Source organism: Anguilla anguilla, chromosome 16 (assembly GCF_013347855.1).
Source record: "Anguilla anguilla isolate fAngAng1 chromosome 16, fAngAng1.pri, whole genome shotgun sequence".
Taxonomy (NCBI): domain Eukaryota; kingdom Metazoa; phylum Chordata; class Actinopteri; order Anguilliformes; family Anguillidae; genus Anguilla; species Anguilla anguilla.
In genome coordinates this window covers 14532567-14557079 of record NC_049216.1, presented here as the reverse complement: position 1 = coordinate 14557079, position 24513 = coordinate 14532567, and the positions used below count along the sequence as shown (strand labels likewise).

Here is a 24513-nt window from a genome sequence, read left to right as displayed (position 1 = left end):
AAATAAAATATAAAACAATAAACACATTGCAGTTTATTTAGCACACAGAATTCAGAACCACAATGATTAGCAGGTGAAAGTTACTCAGGACAGACTGGTGACCCCTACTGGCAATATTCTTTATTACAGTAACTCCTCTGAGTCTGTGATTGTGTGTGACATGAGAAAGTCAGTGTTTATTGGCCAAAAGAAGAGTCACATGGTGCAGGGCAGTTTAACCTCTGTTGAGATCTGCACTCCTCATTCTGCCTGTCAGTTGATTCTGGTGCTCTTGTGGGAGCTCACTGCCACAGCCCAGAGAAGTCATCCTCGAGGTTTGAGATTCACTATGACCCATTTCCATCTGTCTCCTGGGAGATGGCATCTGTGGGTCCGGACTCCTTAGTTTGGCCACTGTCCTGGGGTGACTCAAAGTCAGGCTGACTCTCCAGGGGTTCACTGATATGAAGTGGTTTACTTTCCTGAAGGGGGTCACTCTCCTGAGGGGGTTCACTAAAAGGGTGGAGTTCACGCCCATCAGTGGGTTCAGTGATTTGGGGTGGCTCACTTTCCTGAGGGGGGTCACTGATTTGGAGGGGTTCGCTTTCCTGAAGGGGCTGGGCAGGTTCACTAGCCTGAGGTGGTTGATTGATCTCAATGGGTTCAATTTCTTGAGGGGATTCATTGATCTGGGGGGTTTCATCATCCTGAGGGGGTTCATTTATTTGGGGAGGTTCGTGTTCTTGAGGAGGTACATTGATCTGGACAAGTTCACTTTCCTGGGGGGGTTCACTGATATGGGTGGATTCATTGTCCTGTGTGGTCTGGATGTCTTTTGGGGTCTTACCATTTGGCTGGCTAACCTGTGGTGTTTGGCTGACCTGGGAGGTCTGGGTGTCTTTGGAGGTGTCTGCTTGAATGGGGGTCTGTGCCTGAGGGGGGGTGCTGCAGGCCTGGGTCACCTCTGTCAGGCCCTGGAGCTCCTCCCTCTGTACTGCCAGGGCGGCGGCCTTGTACTGGGCCAGCTTCTTCCTGCTCCTGCTCAGGGGAAGTAATAAACACAGCGCCCTCTGTCTGCCACAGGATGCAACTCAGCCTAAGACTAATGCAACTCAGCCCTACATATTTGTCTCCACTTGATTCATTTATGGCCTGATTCCACACAGTTTAACCTCCACAGATTAAAGGTTATTTAGACATTCTGTAATACATCTGCATGCAAATACCACATCTAATGTGGTGTGAGATTAGACACAGTTAACCATTTGCTTTGGATTTTTCATTTTAAAACATCACAAGGGAAAATGGCCATTAGTGAGCAGGATGATGTGGGTACTCTTTTAACAGCCATCAGGAGGTGGGGTGATGTGGGTGCTCTTTTAACAGCTAGCGAGGATCGGGACGGTGGGGTGCTCTTTTGAACGCTGCACTCCTGCTGACCTGTTTGCCATGGTGCCGATCACCAGCAGTACGCTCCCCAACAGGAGTGCCCCGAATGACAGACCCAACATGGAATACTTCCAAGAGGATGCTGTGGAAGACAGATAAGGGGGGGAATCACCTTTACGTCTATTGCATACATTCACACTATGTGCATACGTAGACAAAATTTCACAAGTGATACAAGTCACATTACAATAGAACCGATAGAAGTTTATTTTTTCAATTGTGGAGGTCAGCACACAAAAAACAAAAACGTAAAAAAACGTATTTTAAGATTTAAGACAAGAAATTATTCAAGATTTAATTCCACTGTACAATGCACTTTTTACTTGGTTATAAAGACATGAGGTTACAGGCATGTGCACCTAGATATTGCAATATTTGCAGGTTCCAATAATGATCATATTTACTCATATATTGTGGTGCAATATGATTTATGATCATATTTCATTTTTTATTTTGGGACAGCTGAGTGACTTATCCTGTTAAGGTGCTGTATGGATGGGCCCTAAGGTCTGGCATGGAGTCTGGACCATACCGGGGCTTGCTGTGGCTGGCAGACCCACAGGGCGCTGAGCACTTGGCTGCATTTTAATTGGCCAGGATGATAGTGCCTCGTTGCATACCAGCAGCCCCTGCTAGTCGGCCACATCTGTCAAGATGTGCACAGGACTCTTCAGACTCATGTCTGTGGGAGCCTGGCTTGCCAGCTGTGATGTGATAAGAAGCGGGGCTGGCAGTATGTGCTTCAGGGGAAATCACATACTTGTTTGCACTCTTCTGAATCAACATTAGAGGTTGTGGGAATGGGCACTGATAAACTTGACTCAGCAAACTGGGGTGAAAAGGGGGGAAATGCATATATTCTCTTTCAATGTGTCACAATACAATATTTATATAGCCTTTCTGTTAGGGTGAACAAATGTGATGAGCGTGTTCAGTGAAAGTGTGAATGAGCTGAGTTTATGACTGACTACAGCCAATCAGGCATAGACTTCAGCATTTCTCCTCAGCCACATAACCTCTTCTTTCCTGACAGTTCTTTTATCACCTACCAGATAAAGTCCTCTCTACTGTCAAACAGCCATTCCCATGCTACCCATTTCAATCCAGGCCCTGCAGTGATTCCCTCCCAGAAATTCTGTCCAACACCAGACTGTGGGTATAGGAACGGGAGGTAACTCACGGTCTTCGGTACGGTAGTACCACTTAAGGAATGCTTTCTGTTCCTCTGTCATGCCATGCCCTGGAGCAACCTGATGATCCACCGCAGCACCTTCAGTCTGCTGGGCCTCTGTGTCCCCGGACACCCAACCGGACCCTGTGGGGTGAGCACAGAAAGAGCGTGGGTCACCTGGGTCACCAGCCCCACCTCCTGCTGTAAAAGGCGGGTTGACCCCATGGCCCTGTGGCCTTTGCACTCTGATGTCTGTGCAATCCAGCCAAGGAGAGTCCGTATGAACCGACAAACAATCTGCCATGCCCTCCGCAGCTCTACTGATCCACCCCGGCTGGCAAGCCTGTCACCATGACAATGCCAGCACAGGACAGAGCTGCAGCCACAGGGGGTGGTGAAGACAGCTGTGGCCATTTAGCCAGACAGGCACCTCCCTGATCCTTCATTAACTAGGAAATGGCTGTCTTCTCAGGCCCAATGCTGGAGGTCAAAGGTAGGGTCACAGGGCGTGAGCTGCAGGGTCCATTTCTTCAGGGAGTCCTCTAAACACTAACCATAATGTGGGCTGCCAGGTGCAAAACTGCACACTGAGATACACTCAGTGATATATTAAACACCACAGGCACCAACTGAATGTAACATTGTATTTTTTAATACTTTACTCCCTTTTCTGGAAAGACCTGTGAGCATATTTGACCAGATAACAGATCAGATAACAGACCAGATAGCAGATTCATCGACTGATCACAGGTATGTGACTGCCAAAGCAGAAGATAACTGGTTTATTGCTGTAACTGGTTAGCTGCCTGAAAACTCAATTGTAGAAGAGGCAATAGCAGAGAAAGAGTGAACAGTAGAGATACACAGATGTCTGTATACCTCATTAAAAAAAAATCAAAGGTCGAAAACAGAAGACAGCACAAAAAATAGGAAGGTACAACGATTAAATTCCTTACAGTCCAGACAAACCAAATTCCCTCCTTATTTTGTTTTATGTGTGATGAAATTACAGTCGTATGATTAGTATTCAGTACACCATGTAATAGTGTATTGATTACCTACCTTGTAATAATAAGCAGAAGGCAATCCATGTGTGTAACATTCTTGTCTGTGCACAGAGCCTGTAGACATACAGCAAGATACATTTATATTCAGTCAGACACATGTACTGTATTGTTGGCAAATCATTTTAAAAACTTAAAAATTATGACTTAATTCTTATTAGTAATCATAATTCATGTGCATTACACTGTATATTATCCTGGGTCAGAGAGCAATAATAATAACCATAACCTTGATCACCATCATTTGTCATGTACACCTGCATTCAACAGCACCTTAACTACAACCTTGAATTTAAATACCGAGTTTAGACCAGAGAACCATAAAAAGTGCAGCTGTAGTCGAGAAAGTACAGACAATTGGCCCCATATGTTAATTCTAGCACATATTGTATCTACCATTTGATCCTGTGAAAGCAAACAGCCTTGGATTTTAAGGAATCAAAATCAGCCAATGATCACCCTTCCAAATCAAAAATGGGCTCTGATACCACAAGCAGTCCTGAACTGCTGGTTATTTTAGCTTCTGCTCAGCTCAGCCTTTTCTAGAGGGGCTACTATTTGCAATTATAGTGTATGTAGGTATAAGCTGTTTACAGGAAGAAAGAGTAAAATAAAAGACCAATAAAATGCTATCTTACAAACAGGCATGGCAGCAATGCACAGTGTCTACACAAATGCCAGGAATTGTGACATAAAGCAAGAAAATGTATATCAAGCAACTCCATAGCAGTGTGTACAGTGGATTTATGCCTGTATGTTTGCATGTATGTATGTTTCCTTTGGAACTATTTCCTGTAACATGCAGCTGAAAATCGCTCCACTCATGGAAAGAAGTACTGGAATAATTTGAAAACAGATATTTATGTCTGTAAATGGGAACAAACAGTATAAATTGTTTTTCACATGTGCAGCCTCTGGAAACATAACATTGCGGTAGAAGCTGATTTGTAGGTACATGAAGTTATTTTCTTGCTTTAGACCACAAACCACAAAATGTCCTGTACCTGTCCTTGTACAACTGGTAGGTCATTAGAAACTTCATTGTACACAAAAACTGTCTGGGTAAATTGAAAGCACGCCCTAAGACTGAAATAATATCAAAGAGCCCCAAAAAGTGAATGCTCCCTTTAAAAAATATTCTGCATCTAGAATTTGGTGGCACATAGAAGATGGCCTGAGAAGCTGATGTATGAGTAACTGAATATTAATTATAAATAGAAGCAAAGAGAACACACAAAAGCTCTCTTACCTTTTTGAAGGAAACATGAGTTGGCTCATTAGGTACACAGATTGTACATGTGGACATTGGCAGACGTGACTGTGCTTTACTTCAAATTACAAAGACTCAGGGAGAGGCCAAAGGTCATAAGGGTGGAGTCTACACATATCAGTTTTTATCCCCATTGTTTACACTGTAAAGAAGCCAGTGCTTTGAAGTTTTTTCTGCAACATTATTTTCAGAAATGAGCCTTGCCATTTATTTCGCAAAACAGAAATTCTGTCAGTGGACAGCCCACAGAAAACATCACACGGATAGCCATCTTTATTGCTCCCTGTGCAGTGCAAAGACATCAGCTTTTACCAACTTTTTGTTTTGTTTCACAAGTAGCCATCTATAAAAAGTGCTATAATTTCTACAAGGCGAAACAAAGTGTATTAAAATACCCTTTAATAAAAGCTGAGAATCTGCTCTTCAACCACATCTGAATTGGTTGATTACATATCTAAAATGGTGTACACAACCACATCAAGAAAAAAAAGTCTTTGTACCAAACATTATGGAGCCCACTATATATACTGTGTGTGTGTGTGTGTGTGTGTGTATATATATATATATATATATATATATATATATATATATATATGAATCTGTCTCAATAGTGTGCTAGGTTCCCTCAAGATAGGACAGCTTATAAGACAATAATTAGAAATACAGACAGAATAGCCGTACAGTAAACTATAAACCTGGTTGAATATTAATAATAATAGCATGGTATGCAAAGTGCAGTGGTAGAGAAGGATACAACTGTAATAATCCAATTTAGTAGGTTGAGCCTGAGCGGCAGTCCTGAAAGTAGATTCAAATAAGTGTAATTATAACATCATAATTGCAGATTATGTTTACTTTTTCCAATAAAACTACTAGGCCATCTGCCTCTGACACTCTCTCAAACAATGTCAGGCACCAAATTTTGAAGAACTTTAAAGCAGATGTTGAGAAGCAACTTTTAAAATGTAGTTTTCACACTTTGACCAATGTTGTTTGTTTACTCTACAGGCAGAGTTCTCACAGCTTCCACAACCCTTGGACCTGGAACCCCAGAGAACTGGTCTATGACTCAACGGTCAAACACCTGTCACATGGATCTCCTGAAATATTTGTTCTTTCGGGGAAGGAGTTTGGAGGATAAACACTGAGAGGCAAATGACACAGGTGTCATCTCTGATGGCAACGTCAAGGTAGCTTTGAGAAATGGGCTGTCACTTTATTCTGCTGGAACAGCCATTTATAAGAGCAGCCAGGTATGCACCTGAACATTATTATGCTATTGCACATTGTTTTAAACTTTTAAACAAACCAACACTTTTGCTGTTTGTAACAACTATTTCACTATACTTATTTTGTTCACTTGAAAATAAAAGTCAAGTCAATATGACCAGTAATATGGGTAGGCTATCAAAATGATATAATTACAGAAAATACACAGAACACAGTTTAGTGTTTAGTGCCAGAATGTATAAATTTGGAATAGATGTATACTGACTTAGACTTAGACACAGCTGGCGAATATTTTAATGACACTACTGAAAATCATATTCAATTGAACAAAAAGCATTTGGCCAATGAGCATCTAAAACTAAACCATATAAATCAGTGGTTCTCAGGGTTGGTCCAGACCTGGACCCACTATGTATGTTGGGTTTTGGTACAGCCAGACTTTTCATCTAAGGTTGTTTAAACTTGAACTTCAGCTTTATTTAACACAATACAGACTTTCCATTTGCTCTGCCTTTGAATTCTTCAGTTTCAGTAACTCTGTGTCCACTCTTTGAACAGTTAGGACCCAAATAATTTTACCAGCCAGTCTATAATTGATTCAATTATAAATGCGTATGCCTATTGTATATAATGGCTTTAATATGACCAAGTGACATTAAAATTGTCGAACTGAGAAACAATTAGTGGCTTTTTTTCTCATTCAGAGGTCTCAGCAACGGTTGAAAATTCATACACCAGCATACACAATGGTTTTGGAACCACTGCTATAAATGGAAGTAGGAACGAGTTACTAAATGTGAAGGGTTTAGCAGTCCGTCACGGACTTCGATTCAGGGGACAGGAAATGAAAGCAATAGTACGGGAAATATGGCGGCGCCCTGTAAACATACCAATACCAAACTCGAGAACTAGTTGCCTCATATCGCTTTAACTAACAATAATTTAATATGGCTACATCCAGCAGGGTTCATTAGTAAACAGGCTAATCATTATTCCAAGACAAAATGTGGAAAAATGTCAAGTATGTTCAGCCAAAAGGATTTAGACAAATAGCAATTATTGGTATGAATTTACTCGCTCCAAAAACATGTTGTTTTGGACTATGGCGGGTCAGACGGATTTTATCGAGCTACAACAGCAGTGTACATCACACGGACCATTCTGTCCAGAAAGAGTGTAGAACGGAACCACCTTGGAAGGTTCTGTTCTTCGGAACGGACGAGTTCGCCGTGGAATCTTTGAAAATTCTCTATGCTTCAAGGTACTGCACAGTAAATGTTTCATGAGCCGTCGTCGAACATTTAAACTGCCAGCTAATATTTTTTATGAATATCTCGCTAAATGTTGGACAAGTTCAGAGAATTAACAGAGCTGCACATCGCCAGCTAAATTGGAAGCTAGTTATGTTTGATTCCTTTCCCTGTGTTCGTGTACCCGTCTTGTCACAGACAGGAGTCTAGTGGCAGAATCGTTGAATCCCTTGAAGTAGTGACCTTAGACAAGGACCTGCCCGTCAGGAGATTTGCCAGTGCGAATAACCTTGTGGTCCATGACTGGCCGCATGTACATCCGCAAGGACGGTTCGACGTGGGTGTGGTCGTGTCTTTTGGCTGTCTGCTTCGGGAGGGTCTGATCCGTCAGTTTCAGTAGTACGTATTTATTTACCGCCACGTTAATTGTTGTTGAGTGCAGTAAAGTCGCCAGTGTCAATTGTAAGTGAGATGTCCTTAAATGTCTGTTCTATCTCCGCCTCCTTGGTGTGATCCCAGTCCGTCTGTGTTTTTCCTTCCAGCGGGATCCTGAATGTTCACCCTAGCCTTTTACCCCGGTGGCGAGGCCCAGCCCCGGTGTTCCACACTGTTCTTCACGGAGACGCTGTCACCGGAGTCACCATCATGCAGATTAGGCCCAACAGGTATCCTTTCTCCAACAGAGAGCGGCCACTAGGCTTTCGGGGGTTTCACACGTTCCAGGTGATGATGGATCCAGGCTCTATTCTGTAAAGGGGAGATGAGGTCTATTTTCATCAGTGTCAGCCTGATCGAGACCATTCTGAGGATCTGAATGTTTCTTTGTTAGCATGGGTGCTGAAGGGTTGCTGTTTCCATTAATGTGTGCCATTTATCTTACAACTGTCTGTTTTGTTGAGTCTACTGCAACTACACTGTAATTAGATTGTGTACTTCTCATGAGAGCACACCAATATTAATGTCTGTGTTAAGCCATGGTGTGACCCACTGCTAAATGTGTTGCTGTTTCAGGTTTGATGTGGGCCCTATTCTCAGTCAAGAAGTCTGCCAGGTTCCAGAGCACTGTACATCTGAACAGCTGGGAGCCAGTTTGGCCACTGTGGGAGCCTCTTTGGTCAGTATGATCAAACTGATTATTGTGATGTAATAGGTGAGAGTCAGCAGTGGCAGGATGTAACCATGACCTCAAAGTACACAAAACCACCTGAATAGCATGTTAGCCCATTCACCTAAAGAGACGTTGCTCTAGCTAGGCTGGCAATGACTATTTTCCAAGTCTTGGGGAGTGAAGTCACTTATGACAGCCTGTACAGCACTGGAAAACTAACTGCAGTCTGCTACATTGATTTGGGAATTTAATCTAAAGATTGAAATCCATTACTTCTTTGTCTGCTTGGAACACACCACATTAAATCATAAAGATTTAATCTGTTTGCAATGTGAACTTTTAGCCATAGGTGTGTTCATATTTGTCCTGTAATGCAGAGCAGACTGATGTTTGTTAAATGTTCTACCAACAGTTAATTGAAACCCTGAAAAATCTTCCGGAGAGAATAGCAAACAGGAAAGAGCAGTCAAAGGAAGGTGCTACTTTGGGTAAGGTCCAGTCTCTGCATCAGATCTCTTAACCCATCACAGGCCTGGAGGTTTAGCTGGGGCTGAATGAAACTCAGTGGCTAGTTTATCAGATTAGCACACTAATGGGATGTAATGTGTGTGTAAAAAAATAAGTAAATGTACATATGAAAATGATAGGTTAGTATTTGAGATCTGTAAGTCTGTGAAATGCAATTCCAGGCCCAGCTCCTCATTAAAGCCCATCTTACTGGGTCCTATACCCCCTCCCCTCCACAGCCCCCAAAATCAACACGGCCATGAGTTGGGTGATGTGGGAAGAGCAGACTTGCGATCACATCAGCCGTCTGTATCGTGCTATCGGCTCACGGGTAATAACTCAGTCTTTTTTAATGATGCTGATAATAATGCTAGTGTTAACACAAGGGTTGTGTGTGCATGCTAATGGGGTTCCATCTGATAGGTCCCACTAAGAACCCTTTGGATGGGAGACTTCATAAAGCTTTTGGACTTTGTGGGGAAATTCAGCGTATCAGAAGCTGGTAAATACTGCATGTGATGTACTTACCTGTATGTGTGCTTGTAGACTCAGATATTGAAGCTGCTCTTTGAAAATTTTTTTAAAACGCAACTTGTTGACTTATTGACAGAAGACAGAGCAGTGCCAGGATCCATACTGTTCCACAAGGAGTCAAACACACTACTTGTTCGCTGCAAGGTATGATTGCTGTATGTATACTGATGCCACTGTTTGATTGCAGAATTGGATTAATTCATGCCTTGTCAACTGGTCAGGTAAGACCTATGAAATGACTAATTTTGAGCATCTCAATTGCAACTTTACTCTATCAGAACATTTCTGCAATGTGCCTGACACTCAAGACAGCTTTAACTTCCACATACTAAGCTGGGAGTTTGTCAATGATATGGTGCTTCTAAATATTTAGGCAAAGAGGTACCAGGCATTTTTCTGTAACACATCATGTAATGGTATCTATTCATAAGTATACTCTGACAGCTCACATGCAGGGGCGTTTCTCACAAGAGCTCTGGTAGGGAATCCACAGCCTTTTGGGTCCAACCCCAGTCCCTGCACCAGTGTTACTGAGGACAGTGAGGAAATCTTTCTCCATTATGCAGAGCAGTGAGCGAGTCTGTCCATTCTAAATGCAAATCCTCATTCTCTCTTTACCAGGATGGCTGGGTGGGATTCAAAACAGTGATGCTGAGGAAAAGGCTTTCAGCTGCAGATTTTTACAATGGCTACCTTCACACCTTCTTCATAAAGAGACATTGCCTACAACACCAGCACTGCCTGTTTCAGAGCAAACTGGCCCAAACCAACGAACAGCCTTCAAGACTGACCCCTCCCAGACTGGGTGCACACGCAACTGGAACAGTTTATCGCTCAAAAGACTGAACTTAAACGCGTTTGTGCCACAAACATATGCCTGTTTTAAGGCAGTGTTGAGGTGTTGTATAATTATTAGCCCACATTAGCTGACCATGCCTGAATGCAGTGGTAGGTGACTCAGTGAGGAGAAGGGAAACTGGCTTGATACAGTTAAGCTCAATTTTAATGGGGAGAAGAAAAAAAACATTTTCCCAGAAGATTGTGACATTGCTCTGTACACCAGACACGCTTATTTTGCTTGGGCGTAACCTCTCTGAATTGCTATGACTCTTGAAGTGTGTGCAGTTTATCAATTTTGGTAAAGAGCAGAACTTTGAATCAGCTTTTCTGATTGGGCAGAAGCGATGAGCTGCATCAGCTGTCTCACATGTGGAAGTGTGTGATCTTTTTTAGTGTCACCTTTTACTGGTGACCAGGGCTAATAAAACAGGGTTGAGACAGAATGACAAGTCCATGCCAGGGTTATTAAAAAATGCACAAAACAGGGCCCAGGTGGTAACTTTGCGTAATGGCTGTGGTAGATTCGGCTTTACTCCTACTGTCAACTCGCAATTCGTTGTCCCCCTGTATTTAGCTGCATTTAGGATTTCTAAAGTTCTACCCAGTCTTAAAAAGAGACCACCACAATGCACTGAGATGTAGGCTACGGGAAAATTGAAACGTGGCAATTTTTAAATTGGAACAATTTATTAAAGGGTTACACATTGTAAATGCCAAAATTGGGGGATACATATTTTTTGTGCAATTTGTCCTGTAGGTGGCTTGGAAAAAAAAAAACACTTTCAGTGCAGGAATAACCCTGCATGCATTGCTGCCAAACCAGAAGAAAATTAGGAATGTTATCACATGGAGCTACTTGGTTCCAGTTTGACACCAGTGTGCACGCACGCACACACACCACAACCAAATTTCAATAACCTTGAGGACGGCCTCACTTATTGGCTCTACCCTATGTGTAGCTTAACCACTCCCTTGATGCTGCAATAAAAAGCCTACATTATTAAAGTTCCATGATCTCTCTTAGTCTTACATACACATGCATTAACACTCCAATAGCATGAGCGATATACAGAAATATAAACTAGTTCTCTGTACAACACAGAAAAAACAACTGAATAAAATTACATTTATTCAATAACCCATTATTGATGTACAGAAAATCAGTACTATCCTTTTGAAGTGGGGACATACAGTACAGAGTTTAGAAAGCATAGAAATAAGAGCTAGAAGTAAGAGGGATAACTTGTGCAAAATATTCATGATTAGCATACAGACCGTGATGTAGCATACATAAACTGGGCAAGGTGCTGAGAACCGGCCGTGCGTAATAGTGTTAAACCGCTATAAATAAAATATAAATACAAATCTTCATAGAAGCATGAGTCTGCATGTGAATTCAGAGGGCAGTAGTGTAGCATAACGGATAGAGAACTGGGCTTCTCTGAGGTTGTAGGGTCAATTCCCAAATGGACCACTACTGCTGTACCTTTGAGCAAGGTACTTGACCTGAACCGATTCAGTAAAAATCCTCTAGACCTGGATCTAGATAAGAGCATCTGCTAAAGTCCAGAATACAGTGCAATGAATTCAAATTCAGATTACACCACGATACGTTTACCTTTTAAAACACATTAGAGGCTTTTCTGATTTTTTTCTGTTCTCAGTGCACTGGGGTCAGGGCTGTGATGCAGTGGAGTTGAGAGCTCCCGTCTTACAGAGAGACTTGGACACTTTTGAGAGCTCCCGCTGTGAAAAGGGGTAGACGCATTTAAAACACAATCTTGCAAAATGCAGGCAATGCAACAGTCACTGGAGGAGTTATGTTCACAATACAATGCAATAAATACAAATTATATAGTTTAGAATTGAATATTGATAAGGATATAGCAAGTTAATCTGTAGAATTCTCATATGCACCAAATCATTCATGGAAATGGACTTAACATACACAGGCTAAATATGTACACTTACCCTACATTTTTAAATATACCAAAACGATAAATAAAAGAACTACAATCACACGAATGTATACATTTACAGCCTACATTTTGTTTTTAAAGCTTTGAAGTCCGCTGTAACAGTTATGAGGGCAATGCAAGGAATGCAACTCTAACCAGAGGCATCAACCGGCTTTGCACTACCCATTAAAAATGTCTTCGGGACATGGGGATTCCTCCTGCTGTCCCTATGTTGGAAGCGTTTAGCAAAATAATGGCAGGACAAGGCGAGACTACAAATATAACGTATGACGTGTAGAGGTTATACATATAATGATAAATGTTTTCAGGAAACTTAAATTACCGCAAATTCGGAATAGGTGCTGGCAACAGAGTTTATGCTGACATTACGCTGTGGGGTGGCTGGGCTTCCTGAGGCTCCGCCCACTTCTTTTCCATTCTGGGGAGTGAGGTTCTCCTTGTTGTGCTCAAGGAGGCCAGCGCGTGGTGGACGGCCAGGGCGACCCGGGGTTCGAGTAGTCGGACCCTACAGCAGGTTGGATAAGGGTTATCAGCACTTCCAAAGGCCTCAGTCCATCTAATCACAAAGCCCGCTGCACTCAGTTTTCAATAGCTAATTTCATCCAATTACCTTTTTTGTCTCTTCGCTTTGGCACCCAAAGTCACAGACTATGTTAATACAAGTAAACAAAGTAATGTTGCTGCTGTTGCTGATAATGTAAGCCCAAGCTTCGGAGTGGTTAGACCGAACCTGGCGGTTTCAGAGAGATCCGGATCGGACCCGACTGACCTTGCAGACGGACAGGGCGGGGCGGGGCCCCGGGGAGAGGCACAGGGTTCCCCAGGCAGTGCGCAGGGTGCCGTTAGGGGCGGAGCTAGAGACGCTGCAGGTGCCATTGAGCTGGGGAGACGCAGCGGGTTAGTGACAGACCCTCTGATGCCCATGTTAACGGGATAATTCACTTTCTAGAGTTTTCCCTGTTGTGTCAGTTTCAGTGTATGTTTTCAATTGGCTCAGATAGTATTCATGAGCAATGAAGGATATTTTAGATACTTGCAGATGTTTCCGTTGACCTGCTGGCCTTATAGTGGCTGGTATACGGGTTTGTGGTTAAAAAACCCTTCAAGTAAATTGTACAGTGACACTTCCAGAGGCTATACATATGAACACATTCATTTCATAGCATTTCCTCACTTTCTTTACGTCCTTCGTCACATGCAAAAATCGTCCAGACAATTGAATGCCCTAAAACTGAACTATCGTAAAACTCTTGAAAGTAAACCATCCCTTCAGTACTCCCAGCATAACCCACAGTGAAGAATACCAACACCTGCACGGAAGCAGAGGAAGCGAGGCGGAGCTCCTTCGCCCAAGGCCCCAGGCCTGCCGTGAGCGAGGCCGAAAGTGGCGGTGCGCGGTTACCTTGCGTGTTTTCCCCGGCGTTCCGCTTCCCGGGAGCTTGTGTTTGGACGGGGTCCGCTTGACCGTGACCGTGCCGTACAGCATGTCCTCCTCCGTCTGCCGGCTCTTCTTTAGGTGCTGCCGGATGACACAGCACCTTTAATGCACACTGCTCCGTGTGCCGCATCGCTTTTTCGATTAAAAGTAATTACATCTTTTACCCTCTCCAATTTCTCCCTCTCTTTCTCGGTGCGATGGAGTTCCCAATGCACCTCCACAAACTGCTGGAAATTCTGGCCCCTGACCAGGAACTCTTGACCCTCCTGCTCCTTCCAGGCATCCATCTGCGCCTTCAGCTTCTTCTCCAGCTGAACACGAAAGGGCAGAAGCACCATGTTACCACTGATCACAGCCACAGAACCAGGGTCACAGGCAGTCGCTTCGCTGGCCAGGCAGCTCACCTTTGTCAGGCTTTTGAGCAGTTCGGTCCTCTGCTTCTCCTCTTTCAGAAGGTTCCCCCCTCTGTTGATGAATCTGGAAGGATCTGTTGCTTTTTTCTGCGTAAAATAACATACATATTTTATCCCTCCATTATTTTTCATTACAGGTATTTAGCAGACGCTCTTGTTCAGAGCAACTTACACAACTTTTTACATAGCATTTACATTGCATCCATTTATGCAGCAGGATATATATGAAGCAATGCAGGTTAAGCACCTTGCCCAAGGTAGTGTCCTACCTGGGAATCGAACCTGTGACCTTTGGGTTACAAGACCAGCTCCTTACCCATTATACTACACTGCTGCCCACATTAAAAGGTGTCCCACTGAAGCATGGACCTTTTCCTCACCTCAAGCTCTCGGAAGAGCTTCCAGCTGTCCTCCCAGCGTTGCACGCCGTCAAACAGCTCTCTGTGGGCCTCGTAGCGCTGCTTGAGCTGCAGGAGCTCAGCCTTGTGCACAGCCAGCAGCTCCTCTGTGAAGTCATCTACACAAACACAGCGTGACTGTAACCCCCCCAGTGACAGACCTACACAGGTAACGCTTCTCCACCTACACCACACTTACCACTGCAATGCAGAGTGAAGGCCTGCTGCTGCTCAGCACTGAGAAAGCACAGGTCCCAGTAGCAGGCCATCTCCACCCGGATGTCCTTGATTAAGCCCTGAATGCGATCAAGCTTCAGCTCCTCCAGACGACTCAACTCTGCTTGCAACTGTGGACGGGGGAAAACACGTACTGAACTAGCCGGCAACACCAACTAACCTGTGAAGCACTGAAAATCATGCTATGTAAAAATGTTGTGCAAGTCGCTCTGGATAAGAGCGTCTGCTAAATGCCTGTAACGTAATGTCTGAAGCCAACTGCAGCTCAGTGCAGGGCTGACCACAGACAGGGGAGAAATGCTACTCGGGCACACGAGGCTCTACATGATGTGAGATTGGCCTCATGGTGTCCTTACAGCCTCCAGGTTCCTCTTCTTGGAGCTGGCCATGTGTTGGGCGAGGACGTCCCTCTCCTCCTGGCACACCTCCAGCCGGTCCCACAGCTCTCGGATCCGACTGCGGCAAAAACCGCACCGCTCGGCGGTCTCCGCCTTCCGCTTTTCCAGCTGAACAAGGGACAGCGAGGGGTTACCAAGGTCAGCCCACCAGTCTCATTCCAGCTCAACAGAGTAAAAGGGACAGATGTGTGTGTGTTACCGTGCTCAGCAGCAGTCCCAGAGAGGCGATGTTTTCTTCGGAAAGGCAAAAAGCATCCTCGTCCTCATGAACCACGTCCCTCTCGAAACTAGTGTCCGGTAGCTGCTCCAGATCTTCCATGCATAAGATAATCTGCTTCTTAAGGCCCACAAACTCACTGCGTCTCCTTTCCTGAACACACACACATTAATGTTATTGCAAACCCTCTAAACACACACACACACACAAGTCTCAAACACCATACATTTTCTCTTCTCCTCTGGTGTGCTACTCAGTAGCATTTCAGTGAGGGCAGTTAATGAGTTCTGCACATGCTCATTAACAGGAGGCATTTGGTGACCTTTTCTGCAGTGAGGCTGGCGAGGTGCAGGCGGAAGTCCTGCAGCTGCTGTAAGGAGGGTACGGCTTGGTCATCGCATACGAGGCTGTAGGAGTCCGCGCACAGGATGTCACACAGGTCCTGGTCCTGCTCCCTCAGGGTCTTCAGCTCCTGCATCCTCTGGCTCTTCTGCTTCGTCAGAGTCTCCACTCTTGTCCGAAGGTCCTTATCCACCTGCAGCATTGTGCCGCTGCGCTCCTCCTGCCAACACACAGTCCAAACTCACAATCTGCTTTAATTAAACTTCTACAATACTGTCTCACTAATTCACAGCATCCTAAACACAGCTCGGTTATTTTAAATGTTTCCCCTTTCAAGCAGCTGTAGATTGGACAAGAGTACGTTACCTCAGGGGCGGCTGTAGAGTGGACCACGGTATCTTACCTCAAAGGGGGACAGCTGAAGTTCCCTGCACAGGGTGTCCAGCTCCCTGCGACACTTCTCTATGCTGCCCCGTAAGCTCTTGCGCAGATTCTCCTCCTCTAATATCATCATATCCAGCAGACCCTATGGACACAATGCACATTGTGCCCTTCAGCATTGCAGCTCTAGACATCAAAGGGAGGAAAGGCTTCCGCTTCACAACTCACTTTTATATAGTTCTTTACAGATTCGGTCCTCTGCACCCGCTGGTCCTCCGGTATTCCAATTTCCTCCCAGATGTCCTTCAGACGACACAGCGCTGCGTTCAGGCACGTCACCGACTCCGCTAAAAGCACCTCACTGCAATATGATTACATCAGTTTAGGCCAGTTAGCCAGCTTCCAAGTGCATTCAACTATAAGTAGAACGAGGCAAACGGTGCAGACACTGGGTGAAGTATTAATGCTAGCAGTAGCCCAACTAAACGAAGCTAAAGTTGATTCGATACTCACAGACTGACATTTGTCATTCTCGTTCCACCTTAAATCACCACGGATGACATAGCGAGGCTTCCTGTTTTCATCTCTAAACAGTCTAATTTTCACCTTTGACCACTATTATTACACATGATTTTAGATTCCCACCACCCTTTTGCGTCTTTTATAATCTAGATTGATAGTCAGGCTAGGTGCCAATTTAACACGAGTGGAGTTTTACGACATGATTGCTAGATACGACTTCTGGGACCTCATTGCCATACGTGATTGTCTCTGCTCACCCGGTTTGTTGAATGAGTTCAATTTTGCATGTTCACGTTGTCAGCTGTCATAACAATAGTTTTTCATCAACCTCTGCCACGCCCCTCTTTGTCGCAATTATTTTGCCAACAAAAGAATAGTTTAGGCATGTACTTCTTAATCGATAGAAGCTACCTAGCTACAAAAATTGAAATTAGCTACCTGGTTGGCATTGCTAACGGCAATTAAGAATTAACGTTAGCTAGCTAGTCTAGACTAACATTACCCCAAACCCTGGCCAACGACCCATATATATGTTTGTGGAACGGTTATGAAAGACCAGAACCTTTTATTCGACAATGAATAGCTAGTACTGGTTCTAAAAACAGCCTGTCGATACTAACGCAGATTCGCAAACATTAGGTAAAACAGAAGAGAAACATCATAATTTGCTAATTTAGTCATACTTTTAGCTACTGTAATCCACCCTGTCTAGCTGCAACACCGTTTACGTTAGGCTAGAACTAGATTAGCTGATTTAGCTGACGTTAGTTTAGAAAGATCACATTTAAGTTAAATTAACTACACTACCGACCTTCGTCTCATTGCGAAAATCCTCGTGTCTGTTGCAATTTGTGCTCTACTTCGCTTTAATGTGGTAAAACAGAAAAGTTATACTATTCTTAACTATGTTCAGCTTTTCTGTGATTAGCCTTTTGATTCAAATTCTACATCCAAACATTGCGCTGCTTCTCATTGGCTAGCCAGCGAAAGCAATTTCTCAAACAGAGACAGAGGGCAACCCGTCATACTCCGAAAACCACGCCCACCGGAGGGGAAAACAATCGGCGCCAAGGGCTGAAACGCTAACAAAATACCTGTAGCTAGCTAAAAACATTAGATTTAAGCATGTCAAATGATTATTTTAGCACCCTATGTCTACCTGCGTTAGTCTAACCCTAGCTTGCTACTTCAGTGTAGCGACAACGTTATAATGGTCTCTGAAAAACGGTATTTGCCTTTGGCTCGGGGGGCTTCTGGTGAAACTGATGCAGAAATTAACCGTAGTTTAAACATGGCAGCTAGAATTTAGCTAACGTTAGCTACTTATTACCTGCATTTCTCCAAAAAACCCGTTTTGTGATATTTCTTGACATCAGCCATGTTGCATTTTTCTTTTCTTTTTTTACATTTTACAATTACACTGGATTCCCACTCGAAGCAATCAAGCGTTCACAGTTGTAACCCAAGTCGACTACGGCATATGGCAAGCCGTTTTAGCTTTAATTTAATTTCTAGAGGATATCGCAAATTCTAACTAGTTAGAATGCAAATTCTTGATATCAGAAATTCAATTGTAACTAGTTGTGTATTTCTGATATCAGAAATTTGATCAGAAAGTTAAAATGCATATTATTGATATCGGAAATAATTTTAACTAGTTAAAATGCCAGTTCTTGATATCGGAAATTTTGTTTTAACTAGCTAGTCAGATTGAAAACGTTTCTCATTCATTTCAATGAGAGTTGGAATTTGGCCTAGTTAAAATGCCAATTTCTGATATCATAAAATCAATTACTGATATCAACAATATAATTTCAACTAGTTAGAATACCTATTTCTGATATTATGAATTCAATTTTAACTAGTTAAAACTTGAATTCTTGATATCAGAAATTCAGTTGTAACTAGTTAAAATGGGAATTCTTGATATCAATAATATAATTTTAACTAGTTTTAATTATGTCAAATTTTCACTAGTTAAAATAGGAATTCTTGATATCAAAAATGAAAGGTCCCATTGAAATGAATGGGGAAAACCCTTGAATTATAACTAATTACAATTGAATTTCTGATATCAAGAATTTTCATTCCAACTAGTTAAAATTGTATTTGTGATATCCTCTAGAAATGAATTAAAGCTAAAACGGCTTGCCATAACCTGCAGTGTTAAATTCATCCCCATTTACTTGTCCCCCCTTTCCCCTCACATCGCATCAATTGATCTTGATACCCACTAGGCTACTCCATATTTTCGATTTTTTCCTGTTTTACTCCTCAAGTAAATCAAGTTAAAAAAAAAAAAAAAAACCATGGCGGAACCTGGGATAATACTAGAGTTCAACAAATTTCTGGGCACATTATTTTAAAAAAAAAAATCCACTTATTCAAGGACCCTGAATGTGGAAATAGTTCACTCACCCCGTAATTTAAGAGCGCTGAAATATATTTTTTAAATGATTTTTGTACCATGATTTTAAACTAATAGAAAACATGTTTTTGTCATTGCCGTCAGTGACTAATGTATCCCAGACCTTTGTCCTTGTTTTCTTTGGCTACATAGTTTTGTGAAATCTCTGATGAGCTCCAGAGGTGACATTAATTTAATATCAATGGTTTTTATTATCCTCAGTCAACCAAACCCAATAATATTTTCTTATTATTACTAACCTTTATTTATGCAGGGTAGTGAGCACGCATGCTCTTTTGCAGCAACGCTTTGTGAACATCATATATCCCCCCCAAATAGCCTAACCTGCATGTCTTTGGATTTAAAGAAGGGTGGGGAACATTTCAAATATTTTTTTTATTTAAAAAAAGAAAAAAAAAAACAAGAAAAGGTTTTGTCCATGAGCCTGGAGCAGGGAAGGGGTGCTGGTAAGGTGGCAGCTGGCTGCGGGGTTCAGCGCAGTTTAACATGCTCAGTTCGTTAGAGCGATAAGAGCTTCCACCACGTTGCCCATGTGTTCCCTCAGACTGCGCTCGGCTAAACCCCTTGAGATTTCCATCTCACTCATCTGCAAACAACAAACAGTGATTTGAGAAATTCATATGGGCATCTGGTTCTCAGGGCTGTATTCTGAAATGCAATAACGCACTTGTGACAGTATGTGCTGGCATGCATACTGGTGAGCATGTAACACAAATCAGCCATATAACAGTGTCTATATTGAGTATGCAATTTCATATCATCATCCTGCCAGTATTTTATATGTACATATAAAATGCATTTATTGGACTTCTGAACTGTTTCAGAGGCCATTAAAATTGGTTTTTGTTTCAAAGCAATTTGAGAAACAAACTACTTGATCCACACTCGTACAAGAATTACTCAAGTGGGGTCACATTGTAAGGACCTCTGGAATGATAAATGCAAAACGTATGCATCAATTTATACTTTCTACATATTTTAAATGCTCCATTCATCAATCAGTACTAAATGTAATTTTGAGTTAGCCTTGTTTGACTTACTATAAGTTCTACGTCTTCCTTCTTGATTGTGACTTTGGCGAGCTCTTTCTCTCTGCAAAGGAAAGATGTCCGTCAGGGGAAAAAAATAACGCACACAAACACTAAGTCATTGTTCCTGTAGAGATGCTGTTTATCAGAAATTCATCTATAAATAATAGGTGAATAGAAATAAAATACCTCTCTTGTTTGGCTTTCTGTTCCCTTGAGCGCCTGTCGCCAATCACTGACATAGCCTGGAACCCAGAACAAATTAGTCTAAGGTTAATCGAATTAAAATGCTAACAAATACGGGTCTGGTTAGCTACGAGGCAATTCAAGACGAATTAAATATTTATAATATCCACTCCATAAAAAATCATGTCAGGGGAAATGACTGAATGAAACGCCCAAGTTAGCCAACGTTATATAGCTCGCCTAGATTTTTGTTTATTCAATAAGGCTGACCACAGCAGGTTATGGGACACATAGAACGTGAACGTTTTCATTTTGGCTAGTGTTATTTTTACAGTACATATATTAGTAGCCGGTTAGCCACCATAGATCTTAACGCGTTAACTAACCAGCCAAAGATCCCACTTTTGCGTAAGGCACCGGTTGTGCTACTTGCTAACGTTAGCTATCAGCTGCCTAGCGTTGGTTCAATCGCGACATGTGTTCTGAAGGACTTTATTACCGTTTCCAGATCAGAGCTTAATATTTCTTTCTCCTCCGCATAGTCGGTAACACGCTCCAAATCTGCGGCGCCGCTGTCATGTTTTCGAGGTTTTTCTGCCGGTTTTTCAGTGCAATTCTCTTCGGCTTCCAAATCCAAATCCACATCACCTTCGGCTGCCATGTTTGCTGATGGACGACCGGAACTAAAAGAGAGCACAACTTTGGTAGACGGACGGAAATGGAGTGAACAGTCTTGTCACGTGATCGCGAGTGTACTTTTCTCATTTTTTCAATTTGGAAGAAATGTATGGCATGATTCAAAGAAGGGAGAGCACTTTGAAATAAAACAAGGTACAATGTGTTAAATATTCATGACATAAGAAAACGGCCAAAAATTATTTAAATGGAAAACGTTCAAAGCCAGGACACGTTTTTTTTTGTCTTTTTCAGCTTCCCATTATGTTGATCATTGTCATTACTTTAATGTTCCCTTTAGAATTGCATGTCATCTTCACAACACCAGCAATAATCTCAATAGGACTGTGGGCACGGGGTGTCCAGTTAAAACAGAGCTCAGTGAATTTGCACAAATCAATTGCTGATTCAGTTCTTTAATTTATTTGCTGTAATGATGGAAGTTGCCCTGACATCGACTCTGAATATGACCTCGACCAAGACAGTGACCATGATGCCACGTTTAACTTCCTCTTATAGCCAGAAGAGTAAGCAAACTACCTTTAAACTACATAGGTCATGATACCTTGGAGTAACAGTGGTTGCCAAAGGGCTTACAAAGTGGAAATGGACAACACGCTGTAAGACATAGGACTGCCTGCCTCCCACTTAATGTGAAATGAATGATTTGGAAGTTTTTTAGATTGTTCCTTACTCACTACCTTATTATATTAGAGCTTCATTTTTAGCATAAAATGTGCCTTCACATGACAAGCTTTGGACAGTCTAGGCATGACTGAATGAAGCTATGCATTTTAAAAACAATGAGGTTATTCATAAACATTGATGGTGACAACTCTGCATTTTGCAAAATCTGAGAGTTGTTAATTATCAAGGTGCTTAGGTTTTGGGGCAGGGAACACAACAAAGTAACAAAACCGTCAGTTCAGAGATCAGTACATGAGACAAAACAAAGCTTAGCTTTCATTGCACAATTGCAGTATATAATATGTTAATAAGTTACTTTTAGTTGTGTAAGTTATTTTTTATTGTGGGTTTATAGTATAATAGCAAAACTGAAATTACAGAATTCTGTAATAAAACTGGTGACATCCTGTTATTTGTACAAAACCAGTTCATAGTCTTACTCTCACACAGCTGGATCGCTACAGCCCACAACACCTTTGGAAAGTCTAAATTGGGATACAAGATAAACTGGGGTCCAAATCCAAAATTCCCTCAGTGAGATGCAGTGACTCAGACATTAATTTTGGGTGAAGCAGCACTAGTTACAAATATCTCTTCAACCAAAACAAACAGAAACGTATATAGCATTCATAAACTCAACTTCATTGCATTGTTTTCTTTGTATAATCTTCAAAACTATGGAAAAAAAAAAACTAACAGACAAGTGGTAGCACTTTATTGACCTCATGGTAGATGGTAAACTGCATTATCAGAATAGGATTTAGAGACTTCACAACAGATGCAAGGGATGAATGCCTGTCTTTCACTTTACACTTTGGCAAAATTAACCTTCTTCTAATGAAGCTTTTGTATTGCAACTGGAATTCCTGAAGGGAGTGCTATCGGTTACTAAGAGATTTTGCTTTTATAATTAATGTGTAAATGGTATCCAGCTATTCAAACAGTCTTGCTTAACTTATTTTCATCCTCCTTTGTAATTGTGTGTAACCATTGTCTTGGTGTTTTGTCTCTGTTTCTGTTTATCAGTGTGTGCCCTTTATCTCACAAAAAGTGGATTATTTGGTGGGGAGTTGGTAGCACTAGGGGGAAGGAAATAGGGGGAGTGGGAGGGGGTGAATGGACTCTATGGGAAATTGATTATCTGACTCTTCTCTGACTGAGATAGTGTATTATTCCCTTGGGAGTGGTTGGGAATTATTATAAAAGAAACTATATTTTCAGTGCTAAATATACAAGGTGTTGTAATGTACATTGGAATGACCTGAATAAATGGTTTCACAAAATTATACACATAATTATTGCTATTAATATTGGAATCAGACATCTATTTTTTACAGTCTCTGATAGGGACGCTGTGTGACTGTGGATGGGGCAGCAACTGCAACTCCTTTCTACTCAAGTGTATATGGATTAATGTCTCCTGCAGAGGGCATCAACACACTAACTTCACACTGGAAGCCTGACAGCAACCTGCGGAGATGACTGTAGCCCCCTACCCTTCTTCTGAATGTCACAGCACACAATCCATGTGCTTTGGTTTGGTCTCTTCTGAGAAGTAAATTAGACAATCTATGTGTTGTCCCTTTAAGGCAGAATAGTATATATTATGCCACTAATGCTCATTTTTCTTGTAGTGAAAAGACACCAAATAAATATTGTGCTCTCATCCATGTGGCTTGATATTAATTTCTGTATTTCTGTACTGCAGCAAATAACCCAGGAGAGAGAAAGGAGAGGGGATTTAAAAAATCTAGTTTAAATTAATAGTTTGTGCCAGATCTCCTCAATAACACAGTTTAGCTACCTATCGTCAGGACTTCACATGCATTTTGCTTAGATTAGTTCAAAGTGAGATGGAATTTTTTTTTTCTCGTGGGTTTGGGATAAATGGGACATTCATAGCTTTAGCTATGGTTTTAGCTGTAGTTACGTAAGAATACACCAGTAAACAGCAAGCAGCTGGGTTTTTTTTTAAATAACCTGAATTTTGCATTTGGTGGAGACATGAATATTATACCTTGTGAATGGAAAATAATATGTGATGTTTCTGAGCTGCTCCGTTATTATGTAACAAAGACAATGTGAAAACACAGAAAGACGTCATGCACCAGGTACATTATCAGGAAAAGGCAGTGAAGCTCATTGTCTGTGCAGCTTTACCTCACTGTGACCTCAGCTCTCTAAGCCCCTGCTGATTCCAAAGCCAGAAAATCACTTGTCCACTGTAAGATAGACAAGAGATCTGGCGATATGAGAGAGAGAGAGAGGAGGAAGTAGAAATCAGATAGGAAGACAGTAAGATAAAAGAGAGAGAGAGAGTGTGTGTGTGTGTGTGCGTGTGTGTGTGTACCCCCTAGCTATACATTGATCCCACAGAGAAACAGTTTGTCCTGCTGATCATTAGCAGGGCACAAAAAAAAAATGTTTATGTGGACTATGTGAACATGGGGTGACTCTGACCTCTGACCTCACCTGAACCTCAGAATTTGCCTCATGTGCTGGTCTGTCATACATTTCCCCTGTGGGTTGCTCTGAATCATTACCACAGTAAATCAGAGGATGACATTTTTTATTACTCTCTTCATTAAAATTAGAAGGGATAAGCTTCTTTGTAATTACCACATGTAATAAAAACAGAGGTGCTTTATTTATCTGGACAGTCACAAGGTTTAATGCAGGCTGTCAGACACTAGGGAGCTTTTAACTCCTTTAGGAACCTAGGAATAAAACATGCCAAATAAAGAGAAAATATGTCTTTGTGCCAAATGTCCTGATGTTTGTA

The 24513-nt window shown here is 42.1% G+C and overlaps 4 protein-coding genes across 12 annotated transcripts; 1 reads left to right on the top strand and 3 right to left on the bottom strand.

Moving 5' to 3' along the window:
• Positions 1-8: 8 nt before the first annotated feature.
• LOC118215353 (early nodulin-75-like) lies at positions 9-5032 on the bottom strand. 2 transcript variants are annotated; one of them, XM_035396054.1, is made up of 5 exons: positions 4913-5032; positions 3662-3720; positions 2609-2743; positions 1420-1510; positions 9-1017 (listed from the first exon to the last, which is right to left on the bottom strand). In XM_035396054.1, the coding sequence occupies exons 1-5, from the start codon at positions 4939-4941 to the stop codon at positions 327-329; spliced, it is 1005 nt and encodes a 334-aa protein (XP_035251945.1). In that variant the 5' UTR covers positions 4942-5032; the 3' UTR covers positions 9-326. The 2 variants fall into 2 exon arrangements, with proteins under 2 accessions (XP_035251945.1, XP_035251944.1); XM_035396053.1 differs by lacking the exon at positions 4913-5032 and adding an exon at positions 4668-4861.
• Positions 2955-11402, top strand: mtfmt (mitochondrial methionyl-tRNA formyltransferase). Of its 4 annotated transcripts, none has more exons than XM_035396048.1 (10): positions 2955-3092; positions 5942-6186; positions 7612-7812; positions 7956-8078; positions 8425-8527; positions 8934-9009; positions 9268-9359; positions 9452-9530; positions 9639-9706; positions 10184-11402. In XM_035396048.1, the coding sequence occupies exons 2-10, from the start codon at positions 6137-6139 to the stop codon at positions 10406-10408; spliced, it is 1017 nt and encodes a 338-aa protein (XP_035251939.1). In that variant the 5' UTR covers positions 2955-3092; positions 5942-6136; the 3' UTR covers positions 10409-11402. The 4 variants fall into 4 exon arrangements, with proteins under 4 accessions (XP_035251939.1, XP_035251940.1, XP_035251941.1 ...); XM_035396049.1 differs by lacking the exon at positions 2955-3092 and adding an exon at positions 3170-3349; XM_035396047.1 differs by lacking the exons at positions 2955-3092; positions 5942-6186 and adding an exon at positions 6206-7424.
• A 23-nt stretch (positions 11403-11425) lies between these two features.
• On the bottom strand, positions 11426-19527 carry LOC118215350 (protein regulator of cytokinesis 1-like). Of its 5 annotated transcripts, none has more exons than XM_035396045.1 (14): positions 19395-19527; positions 16434-16566; positions 16228-16350; positions 15805-16044; positions 15465-15635; positions 15224-15373; positions 14830-14977; positions 14613-14749; positions 14224-14319; positions 13984-14130; positions 13784-13900; positions 13151-13261; positions 12704-12886; positions 11426-12148 (listed from the first exon to the last, which is right to left on the bottom strand). In XM_035396045.1, exons 3-14 carry the CDS (start codon positions 16336-16338, stop codon positions 12077-12079), a joined length of 1683 nt encoding a protein of 560 aa, XP_035251936.1. In that variant the 5' UTR covers positions 16339-16350; positions 16434-16566; positions 19395-19527; the 3' UTR covers positions 11426-12076. The 5 variants fall into 5 exon arrangements, with proteins under 5 accessions (XP_035251936.1, XP_035251934.1, XP_035251937.1 ...); XM_035396043.1 differs by lacking the exon at positions 19395-19527 and adding an exon at positions 17539-18212; XM_035396046.1 differs by lacking the exon at positions 19395-19527 and adding an exon at positions 16985-17494.
• On the bottom strand, positions 19512-21071 carry LOC118215355 (huntingtin-interacting protein K). The gene is made up of 4 exons (XM_035396056.1): positions 20869-21071; positions 20373-20428; positions 20196-20247; positions 19512-19741 (listed from the first exon to the last, which is right to left on the bottom strand). Exons 1-4 carry the CDS (start codon positions 21028-21030, stop codon positions 19646-19648), a joined length of 366 nt encoding a protein of 121 aa, XP_035251947.1. The 5' UTR covers positions 21031-21071; the 3' UTR covers positions 19512-19645.
• Between the last annotated feature and the right edge of the window lie 3442 nt (positions 21072-24513).

Bases quoted from the DNA above. Each gene is read 5' to 3' on its own strand.
- mtfmt (XM_035396047.1), top strand. From the start codon at position 7,168: ATGTGGAAAAATGTCAAGTATGTTCAGCCAAAAGGATTTAGACAAATA. The intron at 8,079-8,424 runs GTATCCTTTCTC...TTGCTGTTTCAG, and splicing joins ATGCAGATTAGGCCCAACAG to GTTTGATGTGGGCCCTATTC. The intron at 9,360-9,451 runs GTAATAACTCAG...TCCATCTGATAG, and splicing joins ATCGTGCTATCGGCTCACGG to GTCCCACTAAGAACCCTTTG.
- LOC118215350 (XM_035396042.1), bottom strand. The intron at 16,045-16,227 runs GTAAGATACCGT...GTGTGTTGGCAG, and splicing joins TTCAGCTGTCCCCCTTTGAG to GAGGAGCGCAGCGGCACAAT. The intron at 13,262-13,783 runs GTAACCGCGCAC...GCGTCTCCCCAG, and splicing joins CGCCGGGGAAAACACGCAAG to CTCAATGGCACCTGCAGCGT.
- LOC118215353 (XM_035396053.1), bottom strand. From the start codon at position 4,705: ATGAAGTTTCTAATGACCTACCAGTTGTACAAGGACAG. The intron at 2,744-3,661 runs GTAGGTAATCAA...CTCACCCCACAG, and splicing joins CTTCTGCTTATTATTACAAG to GGTCCGGTTGGGTGTCCGGG. The intron at 1,018-1,419 runs GTCAGCAGGAGT...TCCCCTGAGCAG, and splicing joins ATCGGCACCATGGCAAACAG to GAGCAGGAAGAAGCTGGCCC.
- LOC118215355 (XM_035396056.1), bottom strand. From the start codon at position 21,030: ATGGCAGCCGAAGGTGATGTGGATTTGGATTTGGAAGCCGAAGAGAAT. The intron at 20,248-20,372 runs GTATTTTATTTC...TTTCCTTTGCAG, and splicing joins CAGAAAGCCAAACAAGAGAG to AGAGAAAGAGCTCGCCAAAG. The intron at 19,742-20,195 runs GTAAGTCAAACA...TGTTGTTTGCAG, and splicing joins AGGAAGACGTAGAACTTATA to ATGAGTGAGATGGAAATCTC.